We start from the raw sequence: 17563 nt of genomic DNA, 5'->3' as shown, positions 1-17563 counted from the left end.
AAATAAGGGGAGCACAGGGAGGAGAACAAACTGAGGAGGGTGTAATATTAGATGGGCTGTGGAAAATTAGGCTCATGAGCAGTGGGAGTTATGCATTGGCCAAAGACAAATGGATGAATTCTGTAGCTCTTGCCTCCCTATAGAAATTATAAGAGATGTGTCAAAGCACACAAGTCCCCTACCCTTCATGTTTACCCTCTAAGAATCACGCCTGGGATTATTTTTGTTTGTTTGTTTGTTTGTTTTAAGATATCATTAATGATGATCTTCATGAGGAAGATCAAACTCTTCCTTCAATCTGCAGTCCATAAGGAATAATAGTACTAAATTTCAGTGTTCTACTAAGGACGGTTGAGTAACAAAAGCTGTAGTGAAGATCTTCTGGTGACCCTCTGCTGAAAGCACAGAACCACAGTGGATGAATATTGCACACATCAGGATTCTGTCTCTATATAGAAAGACTGAATTTAATTGTGCTGCCCTTCTAAAACTGTGTGTTTTGCATGAGAGGAAGGAAGTAAAGAATTTAATAGCTCAGTGAGAGCATTTTCAATACATGCTTGTAGCATAATCAGAATTGTGGGAAACATGAAATTATGTGTGGATTTTGAATCTTAGCTATTAAAAAGATGAGGGTGCAGAACCACCTTCAGGAGAAGATACTGCTGTACAGTAAGTAGCATTAGATGTGATGGTGACAATACCAGCTCTGATCATCAGAAGCTGGGAGGGTGATGTATTGGGAATCACCCTATATGCTCCCTGTTTATTACAGTTCTAGCACCTTTTTCTGGCTTCTGTTATGTGTTGAACCAGAATAGAGTTTGGTCTGACTGATTTCTGTCTGCTTTTATATTCCTAGACTCTGCTACTCTGTCTCACAAATCTGCCCCAACACTCAAATCTGCCCCAAATCTCATCTTCCCATCCTGTTCACCTGATAAGTGGTTACATTTGCAAGGACACCTGCATTCATAGTCATGTAGGATTGTTGGTCCAGTTTTAGCTCAGTAGATGGATTGCATACACAAATAGTAGATCCTGTTTCTTCTGTGGGTGGTATGTTACAATTTGTTGATACATTACCTGATGTTTTTTATTTCTTAAAACTTAATAAACATTCCCGTCTTCCCACAGAAGAGCGGGTTGTTCCCATTGAAGTTTGCCGTTCCAAACTGTCAAAATACTTGCAGGGAGTTGTTTTCCGCTGTGATAAGTGTACCTTTACCTGCTCCACTGATGAGAGTTTGCAGCAACACATAGAGAAGCACAATGAACTTAAACCTTACAAATGTCAACTCTGCTACTATGAGACCAAATACACAGAGGAGCTGGACACTCATCTTCGAGATGAGCACAAGGTAACATCCAAAGGGATTTAATTTGTAACAATCTACTTCTTGTAAATGCTATATCTAGTTTATTTGCATGTCCACTATGAATAGCCAGCCTGCATTTTTTCCTTCCAAAATTTGGAGAAGGTTCCTGTGCTGGAATTTCTCTCAAGTTCTGTATTTTTTTAGAAATTCAAGATTGTAAGTTTCTAAAGCTGCTGAGATTGACCAAAATTCACTGACTACTCAATGTAGAGTATGATTATTTGGAAAAAAGCATTTTTATATATTGTGATGGGGGTTTTTTGAGTTATGAAACAGCATTAAGACTCTGTGATTCAGATACTCTCAGACACAGGAGCTTCCAAAGCATAAGATTGCTCTGGCAACTTGGACAAAGTGACGTGCCATGCATATTCTAATAACACCAGTCAGTACATTCCAGTTTGCATTTAACAAGGTAAAAATAGAAACTTGTTATACTTACTGCTTAAGTTAAGGCTGCTTTGGTGTTTATGTGGAACCTTCTGAGTGCAGACCTGATCCATACTTGGAGAAGTCACTAGAAAGCTTTCCATAGACTTCCATCTGCTTTGGATTTCTGTAGTTCTCATCTGTGTTGCTGTGAGAGTAGCAAAATTCTAGAACTGAGACATGTTTACAGAGTATTTCTTTTGTCAATTTGTGGGGAGGGAACTCATTGAATAGAACTATCAGGAGCTGAGGTGCTTGATTCTCACTAAAAATGTGTTCACATTTTGTTGACTGAACAACATTTCTCCCCCCCAAACAAAAAAAAATTGACAAAATGACTGTCAAAAGTACCAACAAAACTGGCTGCATTTTAAAAATTAACATTGTGAACTTATGTTGACTTGGTATGCTTGTCTCGCTTAATTGCTCCTTATTGCTACTTGAGAATCTTTCTACAGTTTAACTGGTATCTGAGATGTTGCATATCTCTCAGTGACCACAGCAAGGATCCTAGGAGATCCAAGAAACGCTATTCCCCGCCCCTCTGACTGAGTGCATCAGGCTGGGAAGATTTTCCTTCTACTTGTGTCTCTCTTCTCTCCAATAAAAACCTGAACTGATTACTCCCAGTAGTAAGGGAGTAAGTTCCCTTATCCCCCTATTTTAATAATTTCTAAATGTTAACTGTCTAATTTGTGCCCACTCTGGGCTCAGGTGCACAATTGGCTTATTGGCATCTTAAAGAGTGCATTAGCTGAGAGACTGTAAGTGCCATGTATGTGGCCTTCTTTGCTTAAATCTAATAGGTAACTTGTTGAGTCATAGCACCTCAACACAGCTGTCACTTCTAGGAACATGATACTAACACACTGCTATATTTAGGGTAGCTTACTATTTGCTGATAAACCACTGAGTTGTGGGTTGATCTTGGCTGGCAAGAAGAGGCCCACCCAGTCACACTCTCACTCCCTCTCCTCAAACAGGACAAGGGGAGTATTGTGGCTTAACCTCAGTGGGCAGCTAAGTCCCACACAGCTGCTCACTCCCTCCCACACCAGTGAGATGAGGGAAGAGAATTGGCAGGGTAAAAGTGAGAAAACTCGTGGGTTGAGATAAAGACAGTTTAATAGGGAAAGCAAAAGCCGTGCACACAAGCAAAGCAAAACAAGGAATTCATTCACCACTTCCCATGGGCAGGCAGCATTTCAGAGAAGACTCAGAGGCAAACTGCATGGACAGATGTGCTCTGGAGCTGAGGATTGCACCAGAAGGAGAGAGGCAAGCTTTCCTACCTGGCAAGACCTCGAGACTAGAGCAGAGAGAGGTGCCCCAGCCCCCCCTCCCAAGTGGGAAGCAGTGGACCTGTGAATCAGAAGCAGCTCTGACTCAGCATGGGTGGCACCAGCAGGGACAGCGCCCAAACCCACCCCCAGGGAGCGTGAGGGATCAGTAGTATGGATGTGTTAGCTTGTGTGGGCAGTTCGCGCAAGGAGAGCGCTGAGGCACTGCAGCTAAAGCACTTAGCTCAGTTGGTGGCCATCACTCTCATCAAGAGAGCTCAGGTATGGTGTGCACTCAGACAAAAGTTGCTTCCTCTGCATGTACCCAGACAGAGCACTCACAAAAGCATGCAGCAGCTGTCCAGGCCTCGGACTGCAGGGAGTGCCACAGCCTGGCGCTGCTCTCAGAGGGCAGCAGAGACAACAGCTGTGTGAGGTGCAATCAGGTGGACAATCTGCTCAGCCTGGTACTGGAGTTGAGATGAAGTAGAAAGACTAAGAAGTATTAGGGACTCTGAAGAAGAGATTGACTGGTGGAGTCGCGCTGTACCATGCCTTAGACAAATGGACCCGCCATCCACTTCGCAAGAAGCAATGGATCCCCTACCCTCTCACCACCAGGCAGAAGGAGGGGACATTGGAAATGGAGGGGAATGGAAACAGGTTTCTGCTCAAGGTGGCAGGTAAACCCCCTCTTGACCTACCTCACCTCCCCAGGTGCCCTTATAAAATATGTATGAGGCCCTGGAATCTGAGGACCAGGGAAATGAGGAAGTGGATGAAGGTCCATCTGGGTTGGAGGGGTCGCCCAGGGCAGGGCAGCCTACCCTTTGCATCACAACCTGCTCAGTTAAGAAAAAAAAAGAAAGGTAGTAGTCACTGGTAACTCCCTTTTGAGAGGAATGGCAACTGGAACCAATCCATAGGGAGGTGTGCTGCCCCCCTGGGGCCTGGGTAAGGAATGTCACCAAGAAGCTTCCCAGCCTACTGACTATTACCTGCTACTGGTTTTCCAGGTGGGTACCGATGAAGTCCCAACGAGAAGTTTGCGGACAATCAAGAAGGACCTCAGGGCCTTGGGACAACTGGTTAAGGGATCTGGAGCACAAGTAGTGTTCTCTTCTGTCCTGCCAGTTGCATGGAATGATGGGGCAAGAAACAGGAAAACCATGCAGATGAATACCTGGCTTTGAGACTTGGTGTTACCAGCAGGATTTTGGGGTTTTTGATCATGGGTCAGTTTATACAACACTGAACCTTCTGGCAACAGATGGGGTCCACCTGTCTCAAAAGAGAAAAAGGATCTTAGCTCAGGAGTGAGCAGGGCTCATTGAGAGAGCTTTAAACTAGATTGGAAGGGGGACGGAGACATAGCCAGGCTCGACAGAGATAAGGTGTGGGAAGGGAAGAACTACAGTGAGCACCCAAGTAGCAAAATGAGGTTAAAGAGGGGATACCTCGAGCAAGCACAAGCAGCCAAAGGCATAACCACAAAACAGGACTATGGGGCATCCCTTTGCACACCCACTGGGATGTTGACACAAATACTTCTATAAAGTGCCTGTACAGCAACACACGCAGTATGGGGAACAAACAGGGGGAACTAGAGATCTGTGTGCAATCACAGGGCTTTGATCTCATTGTGATTTCGGAGACATGGTGGGATGGCTCACATAACTGGAATGTTGTCATGAAGGGCTACTCACTGTTTAGGAGGGACAGACCAGGAAGGCACAGTGGCGGAGTTGCCCACTATGTGAGGCAACATGTGGAATGTATCAAGCTCTGTCTTGGGGTGGATTATGAGCGAGTCGAGAGCTTCTGGGTTAGGATAAAAGAGCAGACTAGTAAGGGTGGCATTGCTGTGGGTGTTTGCTACAGGCCACCTGATCAGGAGAAGGAAGTGGATGAGGCCTTCTACAGGCAGCTTGAAGCAACCTCACAGTCACAGGCCCTGGTTCTTGTGGGGGACTTCAACCAGCCAGACATCTGCTGGAGAAGCAACACAGCGATGCACAAACAGTCCAGGAGGTTCCTGGAAAGCATTGATGATAACTTCCTTACACAGGTAGTGGAGGATCCCACAAGGAATGGCATGCTGCTCCACCTCATACTAAGGCCTTGTAGAAAATGTGAAGGTTGGGGGCAGCCTTGGCTGCAGTGACCACGACATTGTGGAGTTCAGTATCGGGCAAGGAGGAAGTAGGGCAGAGAGCAGGATTACAACCATGGACAGCTAACTTTAGCCTCTTCAGGGATCTTCTTGGAAGAATCCCATGGGAACAGACCCTGCAGGGAAGAGGGGTGCAAGAGAGATGGTCAATATTCAAGCACCACTTCCTCTAGGCTCAAGAACAGTACATCATGATGAACAAGAAATAGAGCAGAGGGAGCAAGAGACCTGCAGGGATGAACAAAGAACTCCTGCCATTACTCAAGCATAAGCAGGAAATACGCAGGAGATGGAACCAGGGTCTGGCCACTTGAATTAATATAGAGAGGTTGTCAGAGTAAGTAAAAATGAGATGAGGAATGCCAAGGCCCATCTGGACTTAAATCTGGCCAAGGATGTCAAGGACAACAAGAAGGGCTTCTTCAAATACATCGATAACAAAAGGGAAAGTAAGGATAACGTGAACCCATTACTAAATGGAGGGAAAATCCTGGTGACAGAGGACGCAGAGAAATCAGAGTTGCTGCACTGACAAGATCAGCCCTCAGGAATCTCTGACCCAGGACACCAGGGTAAAGGAATGTTGGAAGGAAGACTTTCCCTTGGTCAAGGAGGATTGGGTTAGAGAACTAGGAAAACTTGACATCCACAAGTCCATGGGCCCTGACGGGATGCATCCATGAGTGGTGAGAGAGCTGGTAGACACTATAGGGAGGCCACTCATGATCATCTTTGAAAGGTGGTGACAATCAGGATAGGTGTTGAGGACTGGAAGAAGGCAAATGTTACCCTGGTCTTCAAAAAGGGCTAGAAGGAGGACTCAGGGAACTACTGACCAGTCAACCTCATCTCAATCCCTGGAAAGGTGATGGAGTGCCTCATTCTGGAGGCCATTTTCTATCCTCATGGAGGACAAGAAGGTGATCAGCTGTCCCAGCTGTGTCCACTCCCAGCTTCTTGTGCACCCCCAGCCTGTTTGCGGCAGGACGGTGTGAGAAGCTGAAGAGTCTTTCACTTAGTGTAAACATTGCTCAGCAACAACCAAATCATCACTGTGTTCTCAACATTATTCTCATATGGAATCCAAAACACAGCACTGTACCAGCTAGTAGGAAGAAAATTAACTCTATCCCAGCTGAAACCAGGATAGCGTCTCTCCTTACAGAATTGCATAGTCACAGTAACTTACCAAGGGGAGAAAATGATTCTATTACAAATCATAACACATATCCAAATACCCGCTGAGCAGGAGTCACCAATATGCACCCCAAAAGTGGCTAGCAGAATCTCAAATGCACCTGCTCATCCCACAAGGACAATCATTATAGTCCACATGGTAGGCTAAACAAGAAAGCCTCCCTACAGTCACTCTCCTTCCTCAGACACATACATCTTGCTCCCTGTACGTGCTAACCTCATTCAGTAGGAAAGCACAAGCACATCTAAGAGCTAATGACCAATGGCTTCTCTTCAACACATACTTCTGCAGAAAGAACCCTAAAACTTCCCCTGCTTCCTTCACTTCCCTATACCCACTCTACAAAAGGCCAAGACCCACTACCAGTACTCCTTATACAAACCAGCAGAGGTTATAATTTATGCCCATTAACCACCCATTATACACACAGACATGCTACTGAGAAAAAAGGTTATAACACTGTACAATTCTTCTTGCCCACTTCCTCCAAAGAAAAGGGTACAATTCATGCTATCCTCCTCTACCTGCCACACAGGCTTACTCCAACCAAACAAGAAAGGGCATTACTGAGAGGAGTTATGGAGAACTGGCCACAAATGCTGTTGCTCCCCTTCACTTCTTGCCCCTGCATGCCAAATTTTAACAACTGAGGGGTAGGGTGTTCCCCCCTCCTCCCCTCCATACCCTTTTTCCAAGAAAGGAAGGTGTAGCACCTGCAGCAGGAGTGAACTGGTACAAGTTTAAAGAACAGAGTGCGAGAGAGCTCCCCCACCCTGAGGCCCGCACCATTTCTTCAGGATCTATGTCGATCTTGAAAGTCTGTTGTTGCAGTGTTTTCAGAGTGATCTGCATGGTAGTAGTCAGGCACCCTTCGTGCTCACTGCTCCGGCATGCCCCAGGAGTGAGAGAAAGAAAAACAGTAAATACAGAGAGGCGCCTGTCACCACCACATCCTCCACCACTCGCTCCCGGGCCTGGAGTCGCATTCACTGCCCCAAAAAGGAGGGAGCGGGGGAAGAGGGAGAAAGGACACCCACACAGGTCTAGCGTATGAAGATGAGGGGGAAGGAACAGCAGGCAATAGATGATGTTCGGGGACTAGAGGGAAGGGGAAAGGGAATGAGAAAGAAGCAGAAGGGGAAGAAGATCATAGAATCATAGAATCGTTTAGGTTGGAAAAGACCTCTAAGATTATCGAGACCTCTAAGATAGATGACAGAATGGAAAGAAGAGTATAAGACAAGCATAGCTACAAACCTACACAAGCAAACACATACCTTCTCTGAAGCTAAGGTTTGGAGCCAAGCTAAGGTTTGGAGCCACTTCATGTCTTGGGCATTTTTGCTGTTGGGACAGAATCATTCATGTTGGAAGACATCTCAGGAGGACTCTAGTCCAAACTTCTGCTCAAAGCAGGGGCAGCTGAGGTCAGAACAGGTTGCTCAGGGTCTTTATCCAGTCTGATCTTGAAAACATCTCTCCTGGTTTCATCTGAGATAATTTTCTTCCTAGTGGCTGATATAGTGCTGTCTTTTGGATTTAGGATGAGAATAACATTGCTAACATGTTCCACATGTTTCAGTTTGACGTTATTAACTCTGCGCCCTCATGTGGAAGTTCGTCGAAGTGTGTTCAGTGGGGGATGTGACCCTAAGAGATTCAGAGCTGAAAGAATGAGTCTAATCCTTTGACTAAAGAACCAGCTTCACCTAACTTGTGGCTGTTGCAGACATTAATGTTTTGTGTAGACCAATAGCTAGAAAGGGATGAAGAGTCATGCTGTCTTTGTGAGGATTACATCAGCACTACACACAAGCACAGGTGCTGAAATGACCCTGGAAACTATGGTATCCAGGCAGAGAAAAAGAAGGTACTATCACCTGAGCCTCATAAATCCTCAAGTCTTCAAAAAGGGCAAGAAGGAGGACCCAGGGAACTACTGGCCAGTGAGCCTCATCTCAATCCCTGGAAAGGTGATGGAGCACCTCATTCTGGAGGCCATTTCTATCTTCGTGGACGACAAGAAGGTGATCAGGAGCAGTCAGCATGGATTCACTAACGGGAAATCATGCTTGACCAAGCTGATTGCCTTCTACAATGAGACAACTACCTGAGTGGATGAGGGGAGAGCAGTGGATAGTGTCTACATGGACTTCATCAAGGCTTTCGACACTGTCTCTCAAAATATCCTCATAGGCAAACTCAGGAAGTGTGGACTGGATGAGTGGACAGTGGGGTGGATTGAGAACTGGCTGAACGGCAGATCCCAGAGGGTCATGATCAGTGGCACAGGGTTGAGTTGGAGGCCTGTCACTAGTGGTGTCCCCCAAGCTTCAATACTGGGCCCAGTACTGTTTAACTTATTCATCAATGACTTGGCTGAAGGGGTAGATGCCCCCTCAGCAAGTTCACTGATGACACAGAGCTGGGAGGAATGGCTGATACCCCAGAGGGCTGTGCAGCTGTTCAGAAGGACCTTGACAGGTTGGAGGGATGGGCAGAGAGGAACTGTCTGAAATTCAACAAAGACAAATGCACCTGGGAAGGAATAACCCCATGCACCTGTACAGGCTGGGGGTCGACCTACTGGAAAGCAACTCTGCAGAGAAGGACCTGGGGGTCCTGATGGACAACAAGCTGTCCATGAACCAGCAGTGTGCCCCAAAGGCCAATAGGATCCTGGGGTGCATTAGGAAGAGCATTGCCAACAGGTCAGAGAGGAAATCCTGCCCCTCTACTCAGCCCTGGCGAAGCACATCTGGAGTGCTGTGTCCAGTTCTGGGCTCTTCAGGACAAGAGAGACACGGAGCTCCTGGAGCAGGTCCAGTGGAGGCTGCAGAGATGCTGAAGGGACTGGACCATGTCTCTTACAAGGAAAGGCTGAGGGAGGTGGGGCTGTTCAACCTCGAGAAGAGACGGCTGAGAGGGGACCTCATCAATGTCTACCAGTATCTGCAGGGAGGTGTCAGAGACTGGAGCCAGGCTGGTAGTGCTGAGCAATAGGACAAGAGGCCACGGGCAGGAACTGATGCCCAGGAAGCTCCACCTGAACATGAGGAAGAACTGCTTTGCTGTGCAGTGACCAAGCACTGAACAGGTTGCCCAGAGAGGGTGTGGAGTCTCCCTCACTGGAGATATTCCAGAACCATCTGGACACAATCCTGTGCCATATGCTCTGGGACGACCCTGCTTGAGCAGGGAGGTGGGACCAGATGACCCACTGTGGTCCCTTCCAACCTGACCCATTATGTGATTCTGTGATTACTGTCAGAGACAAAACAGACTTGGCTTGAGGAAAATTAAGTTAATGTATTGACAATTAAAATACAGTTGGATGGTGAGAAATAAAGACCAAAAAAACCCTTCAACACCACTCTCTCATCCCTACCTATTTTTCCCAAGCTCAACTTCACTCTTTCCTTCCCAACTCCTCTACCTTCTCCCCCCACCCTAAGTGGCACAGGGAATATGGGCCACTAGCCAAAGATGAACCCATGAGTGAAGCTGGTGGCACCTCTGTGAAAACATATTTTAAAAAGGGTGGAAAATGATGGAGACAGTAGGTGGGAATGCAGAGAGAATGAGGAAAGTGAGAGGAGGAGGGAATTGGGGGAAACAACAGAGGAGTAGGAGGTGCTCTATGGTAGAGCAGATACTCTCAAAGGGTCTCCAGTCTGTGGAGAACCCACACTAGGGCAACTATTCCTCCATTCCATGCCCCCCACCCCCAAATGTCCACAAGAACAGTTTACTTTGTCTGTCTGTCAAAGTGATCACTCAGGTCCCATCTTTTCACACATGAAGCTGATGCTTGATCTTATCAGTTTTACAATCCCATGAAAGGGGGGAAACGACAGTGTGCTTAGCATTCCTTGGAAGTTTTATTTTCAATACTTCAAAATGAGGGAAGCTTCTCAAATAATAGGACCATTTCGAGAAGTAAAATGAAGACATTTAGTATAAAAAAAGAATGAAGAACCATTAACAGTGAATGTAATTTTATTTGAAGGGAAACATATTAATTTGATTAGATGCCCGATAAATTTCCCATTTCAGCCTATAGCTTTGTTGATGGGTTGGGTTTTTTTCAATATTTGATAATGGTGTTTATTATTGAAAAAAACCCATTTGTTTTAAGGTGAGTCGTAACTTTGAGCTGGTTGGACGGGTTAACTTGGATCAGCTGGAACAAATGAAGGGAAAAACAGAGAGCTCCAGCAGCGATGAGGAAGAAAAAGAGTCAAGCCACAAGACTGAAGAGAGAGGTCAGTATACTTGCTTTTTCTTTTAGGCTGGATACTGTCATGGACCCTGCTGGTTACATCAAGCAAGATCAATTGTTGACTCAACAGGAGATTCCTTAAGTTGTGTAAGCTTGTCAGTATGGACAAAATGGAACTTTTGTCAATTCCTGAAGGAATTTTGTGTTTTTAATGCTTATGATTTCTTTCCCTAACTTGCAGTTGTAGCAGACAGCTGTTTTGTGTAGACTAGCATCCAGAAAGGGATGAAGAGTCATGCTGTCTTTGTGAGGATTATATCAGCACTACACAACACACAAGCACAGGACCCTAGAAACTATGGTATCCAGGCAGAGAAAAAGGAAGTACTATCACCTGAGCCTCATAAATCCCTATAAACTCTACCATGGGAATAAAAAACCCCATAAAATTAAGATCATCATTTAAATTGGCTTTGGGATACTTGAGATTCTTGACACTTATTATGAAAATGTACGAATACTGCCTTTTATGTTGGAGATTTAAATTTGCAGGGAGAAACAGACATAACTGCTTTGTGTGATCAGTAATTAAGCTAGGTATAATGTTTTAGAAAGTTTGTTTATTAGATTTTATTTTTTCACCTGCAGTCTTCTGTAATATCTGATTGGTTGAAAAATCTGTATTTGACTGTTCAAATGAGTGATCTAAAAATCATGCTTATTTCCCAAATTGCATTTCACTGCTGTTCTTTCCCAGCTTCCCTTTAGAAGTGACAGTTGTTTTCCTCCTTTTCAGGTAATATCAGTTCTAATTTTTAATTTTTTCCTGAAGCGGATAAAAATATTTAAAGTCCTTATGCCATCTAACTTTATAAAATTTCAAGTTCTATTGACTTTATCTTTTGCTAAATGGTCTCTTGCACCTTGTAGTGGTGATCTTCAAGTGTCCAACTGTGGTAGTTTGGCCTAGGCCTTCCTTGGTGACCAGTTTGTAACCAAGGAAGGGTCCAGATTTACCCAGTATTCCCTACGATTTTTGCGTAAGCCAGGCTATAAGAAGAAAGGAGGAGAGGCCTTCGCTCTCTTTCCTTCCGGCGGCTTGGAGGTGCAGGTTCCCTGCTGTTGAGTCTGCCGTGTTGGGGAGCGAGGCCTGGTTAGGCCTTGCCAACCTTGGGAGGCGGAGGTTGCCGGCAATCGTTCCAGAGCGACTCTCAGTTGTCCCAAGAAGAGTAGTGAGATATTTCTTTGCTAACTTTTTTAGTTGTTAGATATTGGGCTACTAATCGGGATATATATATATTTTTTTTATTTTGGTTTTGTTCCTTTTCCCTTCCCCCTTCCCGTTCCCTTGTGAAATTGTATATATATTTCAATTGTATATACCTGTAACATGTGTAAATATATTTATATATATATTGCTTTAACTCTCTCTCTTGTTTTGGGTTTTCTTGGTTGTTTTTTCTCCCTCTTCTGCCTGAGGTTTGGGGGGGGGGACAACGACTTCTTGTGGTAAGGTTTGGAGACTTGGTAGGGAGCCAGCTTCAAACCATATCACCAACTGACACAGATGCTGAAGACATGGCTACGTGGCTTGGGTGCAGTGTCACATGTTAACATCATCTTCTACTTGATATTCAGAAGCTGCTTCCAATTCAAAAAATTTTTCACTCTATTAGGATAGGACTATACCTGTGCTCATAAATATTGCCTGTAAAAGTAGTTAATGTTGTCACAGCTTTCAAACTGCACCAAACTGTAATGTCATACCACTTGGATGCTTTTTCTGGTTTTAGTCTTCATGGTGTTACCAGGAGGTGGGATTTGCCTATCTTCTGTCTCTGAGTATTTGTGAGGAAATGTTGACTCAACCTTCTGAAGTCCTTGACTTCGGCAGAGACAGGATTTCTTCCTGTGAGACAAGCTGTGACCTAGATTGACAGCTTAAGATTGATGTCTGCTATACTTAGGTACACTGTTACAAAGAATGGACTGTTGGGACACTGGGCCAAAGAATCACTATTTCCCCTTGGAGAATGAGAAGTTGGGCATGTCATTGTCATGGGAGAGTAGAAGGTTTAGACAAAGTTACTAAAAAGCAAAGCCTTGCCAGTGAGTCTCGAGGTGCAGAAAGGACTCCCTTGCTTTCTAAACTCCTTCTCCGAGAAGGGTTTAGGTGTGGCTGAATCCTATCTTAGCCTCGGACTCTGTTAATGGTTTAAATTTAAAGGAATTATAGAGGTATTAAACCACTTTGTCCCGCAGATTTTAATGATGGCAAAAAAAGATATATTTATATGAGTTATTTATTATGACAAATTAACAAACAGGTGAACAGACGAAAGATCTTAATCAGAATTATTTACTACACAGTGTAAAAGCTAAAAAAATCTACTAGTAGAGTATTATATAACAAAGTAATATAGTGCACTGTAGCAAAGCAATTATATTAAAGCAATTGTATCAAAGCTAGCAAAAGAAATAATTATTAAGTAGAGATTGATGTAACTCACCATACGAGATCGCGGGCAGATCACTCTCTTTCTCTCAACCCCTGGAGAATGACCATGAAGAGGCATCCCTGCTTCACGGGAGAAGCTCCACACTTCAAGGAAGTACATGGAAGAATCTGCCATATGGAAGTCGGACTGGGCTTTTATAGTTATGAAGTGATGGACTGGTAGTCACAAATTTACAAACCGGCAGGCTAGCTTATCTGTCAAGTCCTGCTTCAAAAGCAGGGTGTGTATTCAAATTTTGGTGGACCAGGATGGTTTTAACATAATTTAACACCAAGACAACACCCTGGGCCAGTAGTCAATAGCTTGATTGGATTTTAGATCTTATCAGGGTGGGCCTACCTATCCTGCCACAGTCATCTTAGCAGAGATGAACTGTTGTGTCAATTGGTAAGGTGTGGGTTAACCCCAATGGGCAGCTAATGGTGTGGGATACCCCTTTGGTCAGTTGGAGTCAGCTGTCGCAGCTGTATCCCCTCCCAACTTCTTGTGCAACCCCAGCCTGCCCGCTGGCAGGGCAGTGAGAGAAGCAGAGAATGCCTTGATGCTGTGAAAGCATTGCTCAGCAATAACAAAAACACCCCTGAATTATCAATGCTGTTTCCAGCACAAATCCAAAACACAGCACCATATGGACTACTATGAAGAAAACTTTATTCCAGCCAAAACCAGTACAGAAAGGAAAGGAATGGTTGGTTTCTGGTAGAGGACAAAAGAAAATATTTGGACCTAGAAGGAAGATGATGTTCATGGAGAAGGACTAAGTTATTTATCTGAGATACTCTAGGAAAAGAGTAGCTGGTCTTGCTAGAAGTTGTATCCCAGAGGGACTGTCTGTCTCTACTGACCTTTACATCTTACCTTTAAAAGAAACCTGGACCTTTTTCTCTGGGTTGGGTTTTTGGTGTTTTTTTAGTATATAAAAATAAGTGTGCACGTGTGTTTGTGTGTGTAATGCGGGAAAATCAAATGCAAGTCAGATGTCTATGCAGTGTGTTACCCCTCTCTTATAGACCCCAGGTAAGTGCACAGCCCGATTACTCTTTCTGGTAAGCAGTCTGAAACCAAACTAATCAGGGACTCATGGGCAAGTAGGTGGGAACATATAATGTATTCAGAAGGGACAGCAGAATTATTAGGGTAGTGCTTGTTAATGGGAATTATGAGTATAAATTCTCCCTAGTCATTTGAGCAAAACAGTCAATATTATGTCTGCACAGTCCTAGAATAATTTTCCTGTTGTCTACTGTACTCTGGATTTGATCTTGTGCAGAAGAGTGGATGCCACCTCCAAAACTTCTACCCTCCATAGGTATTGGATTAGTCATGGTACAGGGGCAATGTGTTTCAGTGGTATTTATAAATTTAGACCATGTATATGGTATTAACTGTAGGAGTCATATCCAGATGTAAATGGAGCCTATGGCACTGACTTTCTGTTGCTCATATCAGATAGGGACCTTGCTTTGTTATTGTTTAACCACATAGTAAATACACTCATACTAAGAAATATGGAATAAGGTTTTTTTCTTCTAGATGGAAGGGATTTTTAAAAAAAGGTGTAAAGAGCCATTCCATCTAGAACTTTTAATAAAGGGCAACCAGTGGGAAACACGTAGCAAAAATGCCTTTACAAAATTTAACATGGAGAAGAAAAGTGAGCACATGGGCGGTTCTTTTATAGATTGATCTCTAGCAGAGTAAATTTGAGAGTGAAGAAACCAAGTGAGCAGATATAAGAACTGAAATGAAGCAAAATCTCTTTCATTATGTAATTCGTGAGGAGTCAGAAAGACATTCTGTTGATTTCTTACTTAAGATAACGCCTGCTAAGAAATTAATGCTCTGAGTATATGCTGTCTCATTTCCAGTGAAAAGAATGAAGTGAGATCATAGAATCATAGAATGGCCTGGGTTGGAAGGGACCTTAAAGATCGTCTCGTTCTAACCCTCCTGCTATGGGCAGGGACACCTTCCACTATCCCAGGTTGCTCCAAGCCCTGGCTAACCTGGCTTTGGACACTTCCAGGGATGGGGCAGCCACAGCTTCTCTGGGCAGCCTGTGCCAGGGCCTCACCACCCTCACAGGGAAGAATTTTTTCCTAATATCTTATCTAAACCTACTCTCTGTCAGTTTGAAGCCATTCCCCCTTGTCCTGTCACTCCAGGCCCTTGTAAATAGTCTCTCTCCATCTTTCTTGTCAGTTCCCTTCAGGTACTGGAAGGCTGCAATTAGGTCACCCCAAAGCCTTTTCTTCTCCAGGCTGAACAATCCCAATTTTCTCAGCCTTTCCTCATAGGTTGGGCTTGGTGATCTATGTGCCCAGTCTGGTTCATTCTGGCACTGCTTACTTCTATGAGAAGAATAAGCAGTCCTTCAATGGATAACTTGATCTTCAGTGGAGATGTGTTGGCATCATTCTCAGTATCATTCCTGAAAAAGTAAAATAATACAAGGACAACAAGCCTGACCCACTGGAGACCCCCACCTTTTTAAATCTGTAATGGTCACTATGGTAACAGTTGTAACCACACTTGAGCCTGAATGCATTTCAATGACGATTGCTAATGAAACAAGCTATAATTGTACAAATTTAGGAACCCCACCTAATAACATGAATTTGGCACTATCCCTTTGGTCACTCTGACTGATTATCAGTTCTGAGATATGTCGCTGACTATAGTGTATATGAAAGAGGATACTAATCTCAAAAGTCAAATTAATGTAATTTGAAGTCAGTGTGGACCAATTCCTTTTAGTCTATTGAACTTTTATCTTTGGTGGGAGGAGCATGTTGCCTTTCAGGTCATATAGACATTAAGTTTCTTTGCCTATGATCAAGCATAGGGTGTAAAACAGCACTGTCCAATAGTACAGTGACCTAAAGACAGTAGGACTTTATCAGACCTTCAGGAAGTAAGTATAACAGAAAGCCATTATTGACATCTCTTGACTCAAGGATTGTTGGAATCATGTATTCACCCTTCAAAAGTGGTAGCTACCCTTGTAAGCTATTAGTTTTCTGGGCCTCATTCTGTGAGGTCAAGAAGCAGCCATTGTTTCTCAAGAGTATTGATGGTTCTGCCATCAGTCACTGCTTTCACATAAGACACTTTGGATTCTCTTATTCTAACAGCATAACCTTATTACTCAGTAGAGCTGAGTGTGAGCCAATATATCTGAGTCTCCCAGCTGTATGAATAACCCTGAATTATTTTTAAATTATCAGATTACAGACGTGATAATTTACTACCTGTGTGGGTGTTGCGGTTTAGGTCAGGACAGACTAAATGAATGCATTCATTTCTACTCAGCAGTTGGTTTTGTGTGATGGAGTTTAGATATTTATTGCCTCTGAGAAAGAATGATCAATGCAAAGAACACTTCAGAGCTACAGCAAAGTTGTTATTTCTATTTCCCCTTTCCTTGCTGACAGGAGCAGCAATTGTCAGTAGATGGAAAGAGCAGAGTGCTGAGCATGCTGATTGTGCCATATGAGCTTGGTCCCAAGGCCTCCACAGTCTGGCATCCCTGAAACTGCAACCTCCACAGGACTATTTTTACATTTCTGGGATTTTGTTTTGTGTGCAAATGCATATGCTTTATTAAATTCTTACTGGCACTGTTAGGATCATAAACAAAGACTTTTTATTAGGTCAGATCTCTGCTACCATTGTATACTCTTGTTATCATAGTACATTTGGCAGATAATAAAGATAGGGGGCTGAAACCCTTATTCTGCAAATACTTATTTCTGTGAATAGTCCCTGTGATTTAGAGTTTTACTGCAATCAGTCATGTGAGTAAACATTCAGAGGATCAACTTCTTTGCTACATGGATTGATTATCTTGAAGTTTTCAGTGAGGCATTTGGAAATAATATATATGAGATTATATATGAGATGTCCTTGTTTTTTAACAACTACCACTTCATATAAGTGAGGTGCTAGTATGTGGTTGTGTTGAGGGCATTGGTTGTAGTTCATTTGTAAGAGACAATGGGTGCCGATGCACTAGATAATTCTTTCACTTCCAAATTTTTCACTCTCCAGATCTGTAGGAATAAGTGTTCAGTCATGTGGAAGTTCTGAGCTTCAGATGAAGTTTCATTTTAGAGCCTTTTGGCTTTAGCATAGTTTGTTCAAAACTTGTATTCATTTAAGAGCATTGCACTGTGGCTGTGAAACAAAGAATAGTATGAAATTCTGCAAGTGATACTGCATAGATTTATGCATCTAATTATGTAAGTATTAAGAAACCACATAAAAATCTCACAGTTGCTTCTGCTTTTTTCTTAGCAGGAACGTCCTATTATTTAGAATTTCTTTTTTTTTCTATTTGATTAAGGCTAAAATAACCACGGCA

At 43.6% G+C, this 17563-nt stretch overlaps 1 protein-coding gene across 3 annotated transcripts in view; it reads left to right on the top strand.

The window, feature by feature from the left end:
• LOC135404385 (zinc finger protein 462-like) overlaps window positions 1-17563 on the top strand; it is a 117806-nt gene that overhangs the window by 92357 nt on the left and 7886 nt on the right. For 2 of the 3 annotated variants that reach the window (XM_064639110.1, XM_064639109.1), the window contains one exon: window positions 1138-2853. In XM_064639110.1, coding sequence (XP_064495180.1) covers window positions 1138-1382 — 245 coding nt within the window. In that variant the 3' untranslated portion in view covers window positions 1383-2853. Of the gene's footprint in view, window positions 1-1137; window positions 2854-10597; window positions 10725-17563 lie in introns of those variants that run through there. The other variant, XM_064639111.1, reaches the window with a different exon arrangement.

The sequence above is a fragment of the Pseudopipra pipra genome, chromosome W, assembly GCF_036250125.1.
Source record: "Pseudopipra pipra isolate bDixPip1 chromosome W, bDixPip1.hap1, whole genome shotgun sequence".
In the NCBI taxonomy this organism is placed as follows: Eukaryota; Metazoa; Chordata; class Aves; order Passeriformes; family Pipridae; genus Pseudopipra; species Pseudopipra pipra.
Note: the sequence above shows the minus strand (reverse complement) of the source record. Positions and strands in the feature narration are given on the sequence as shown.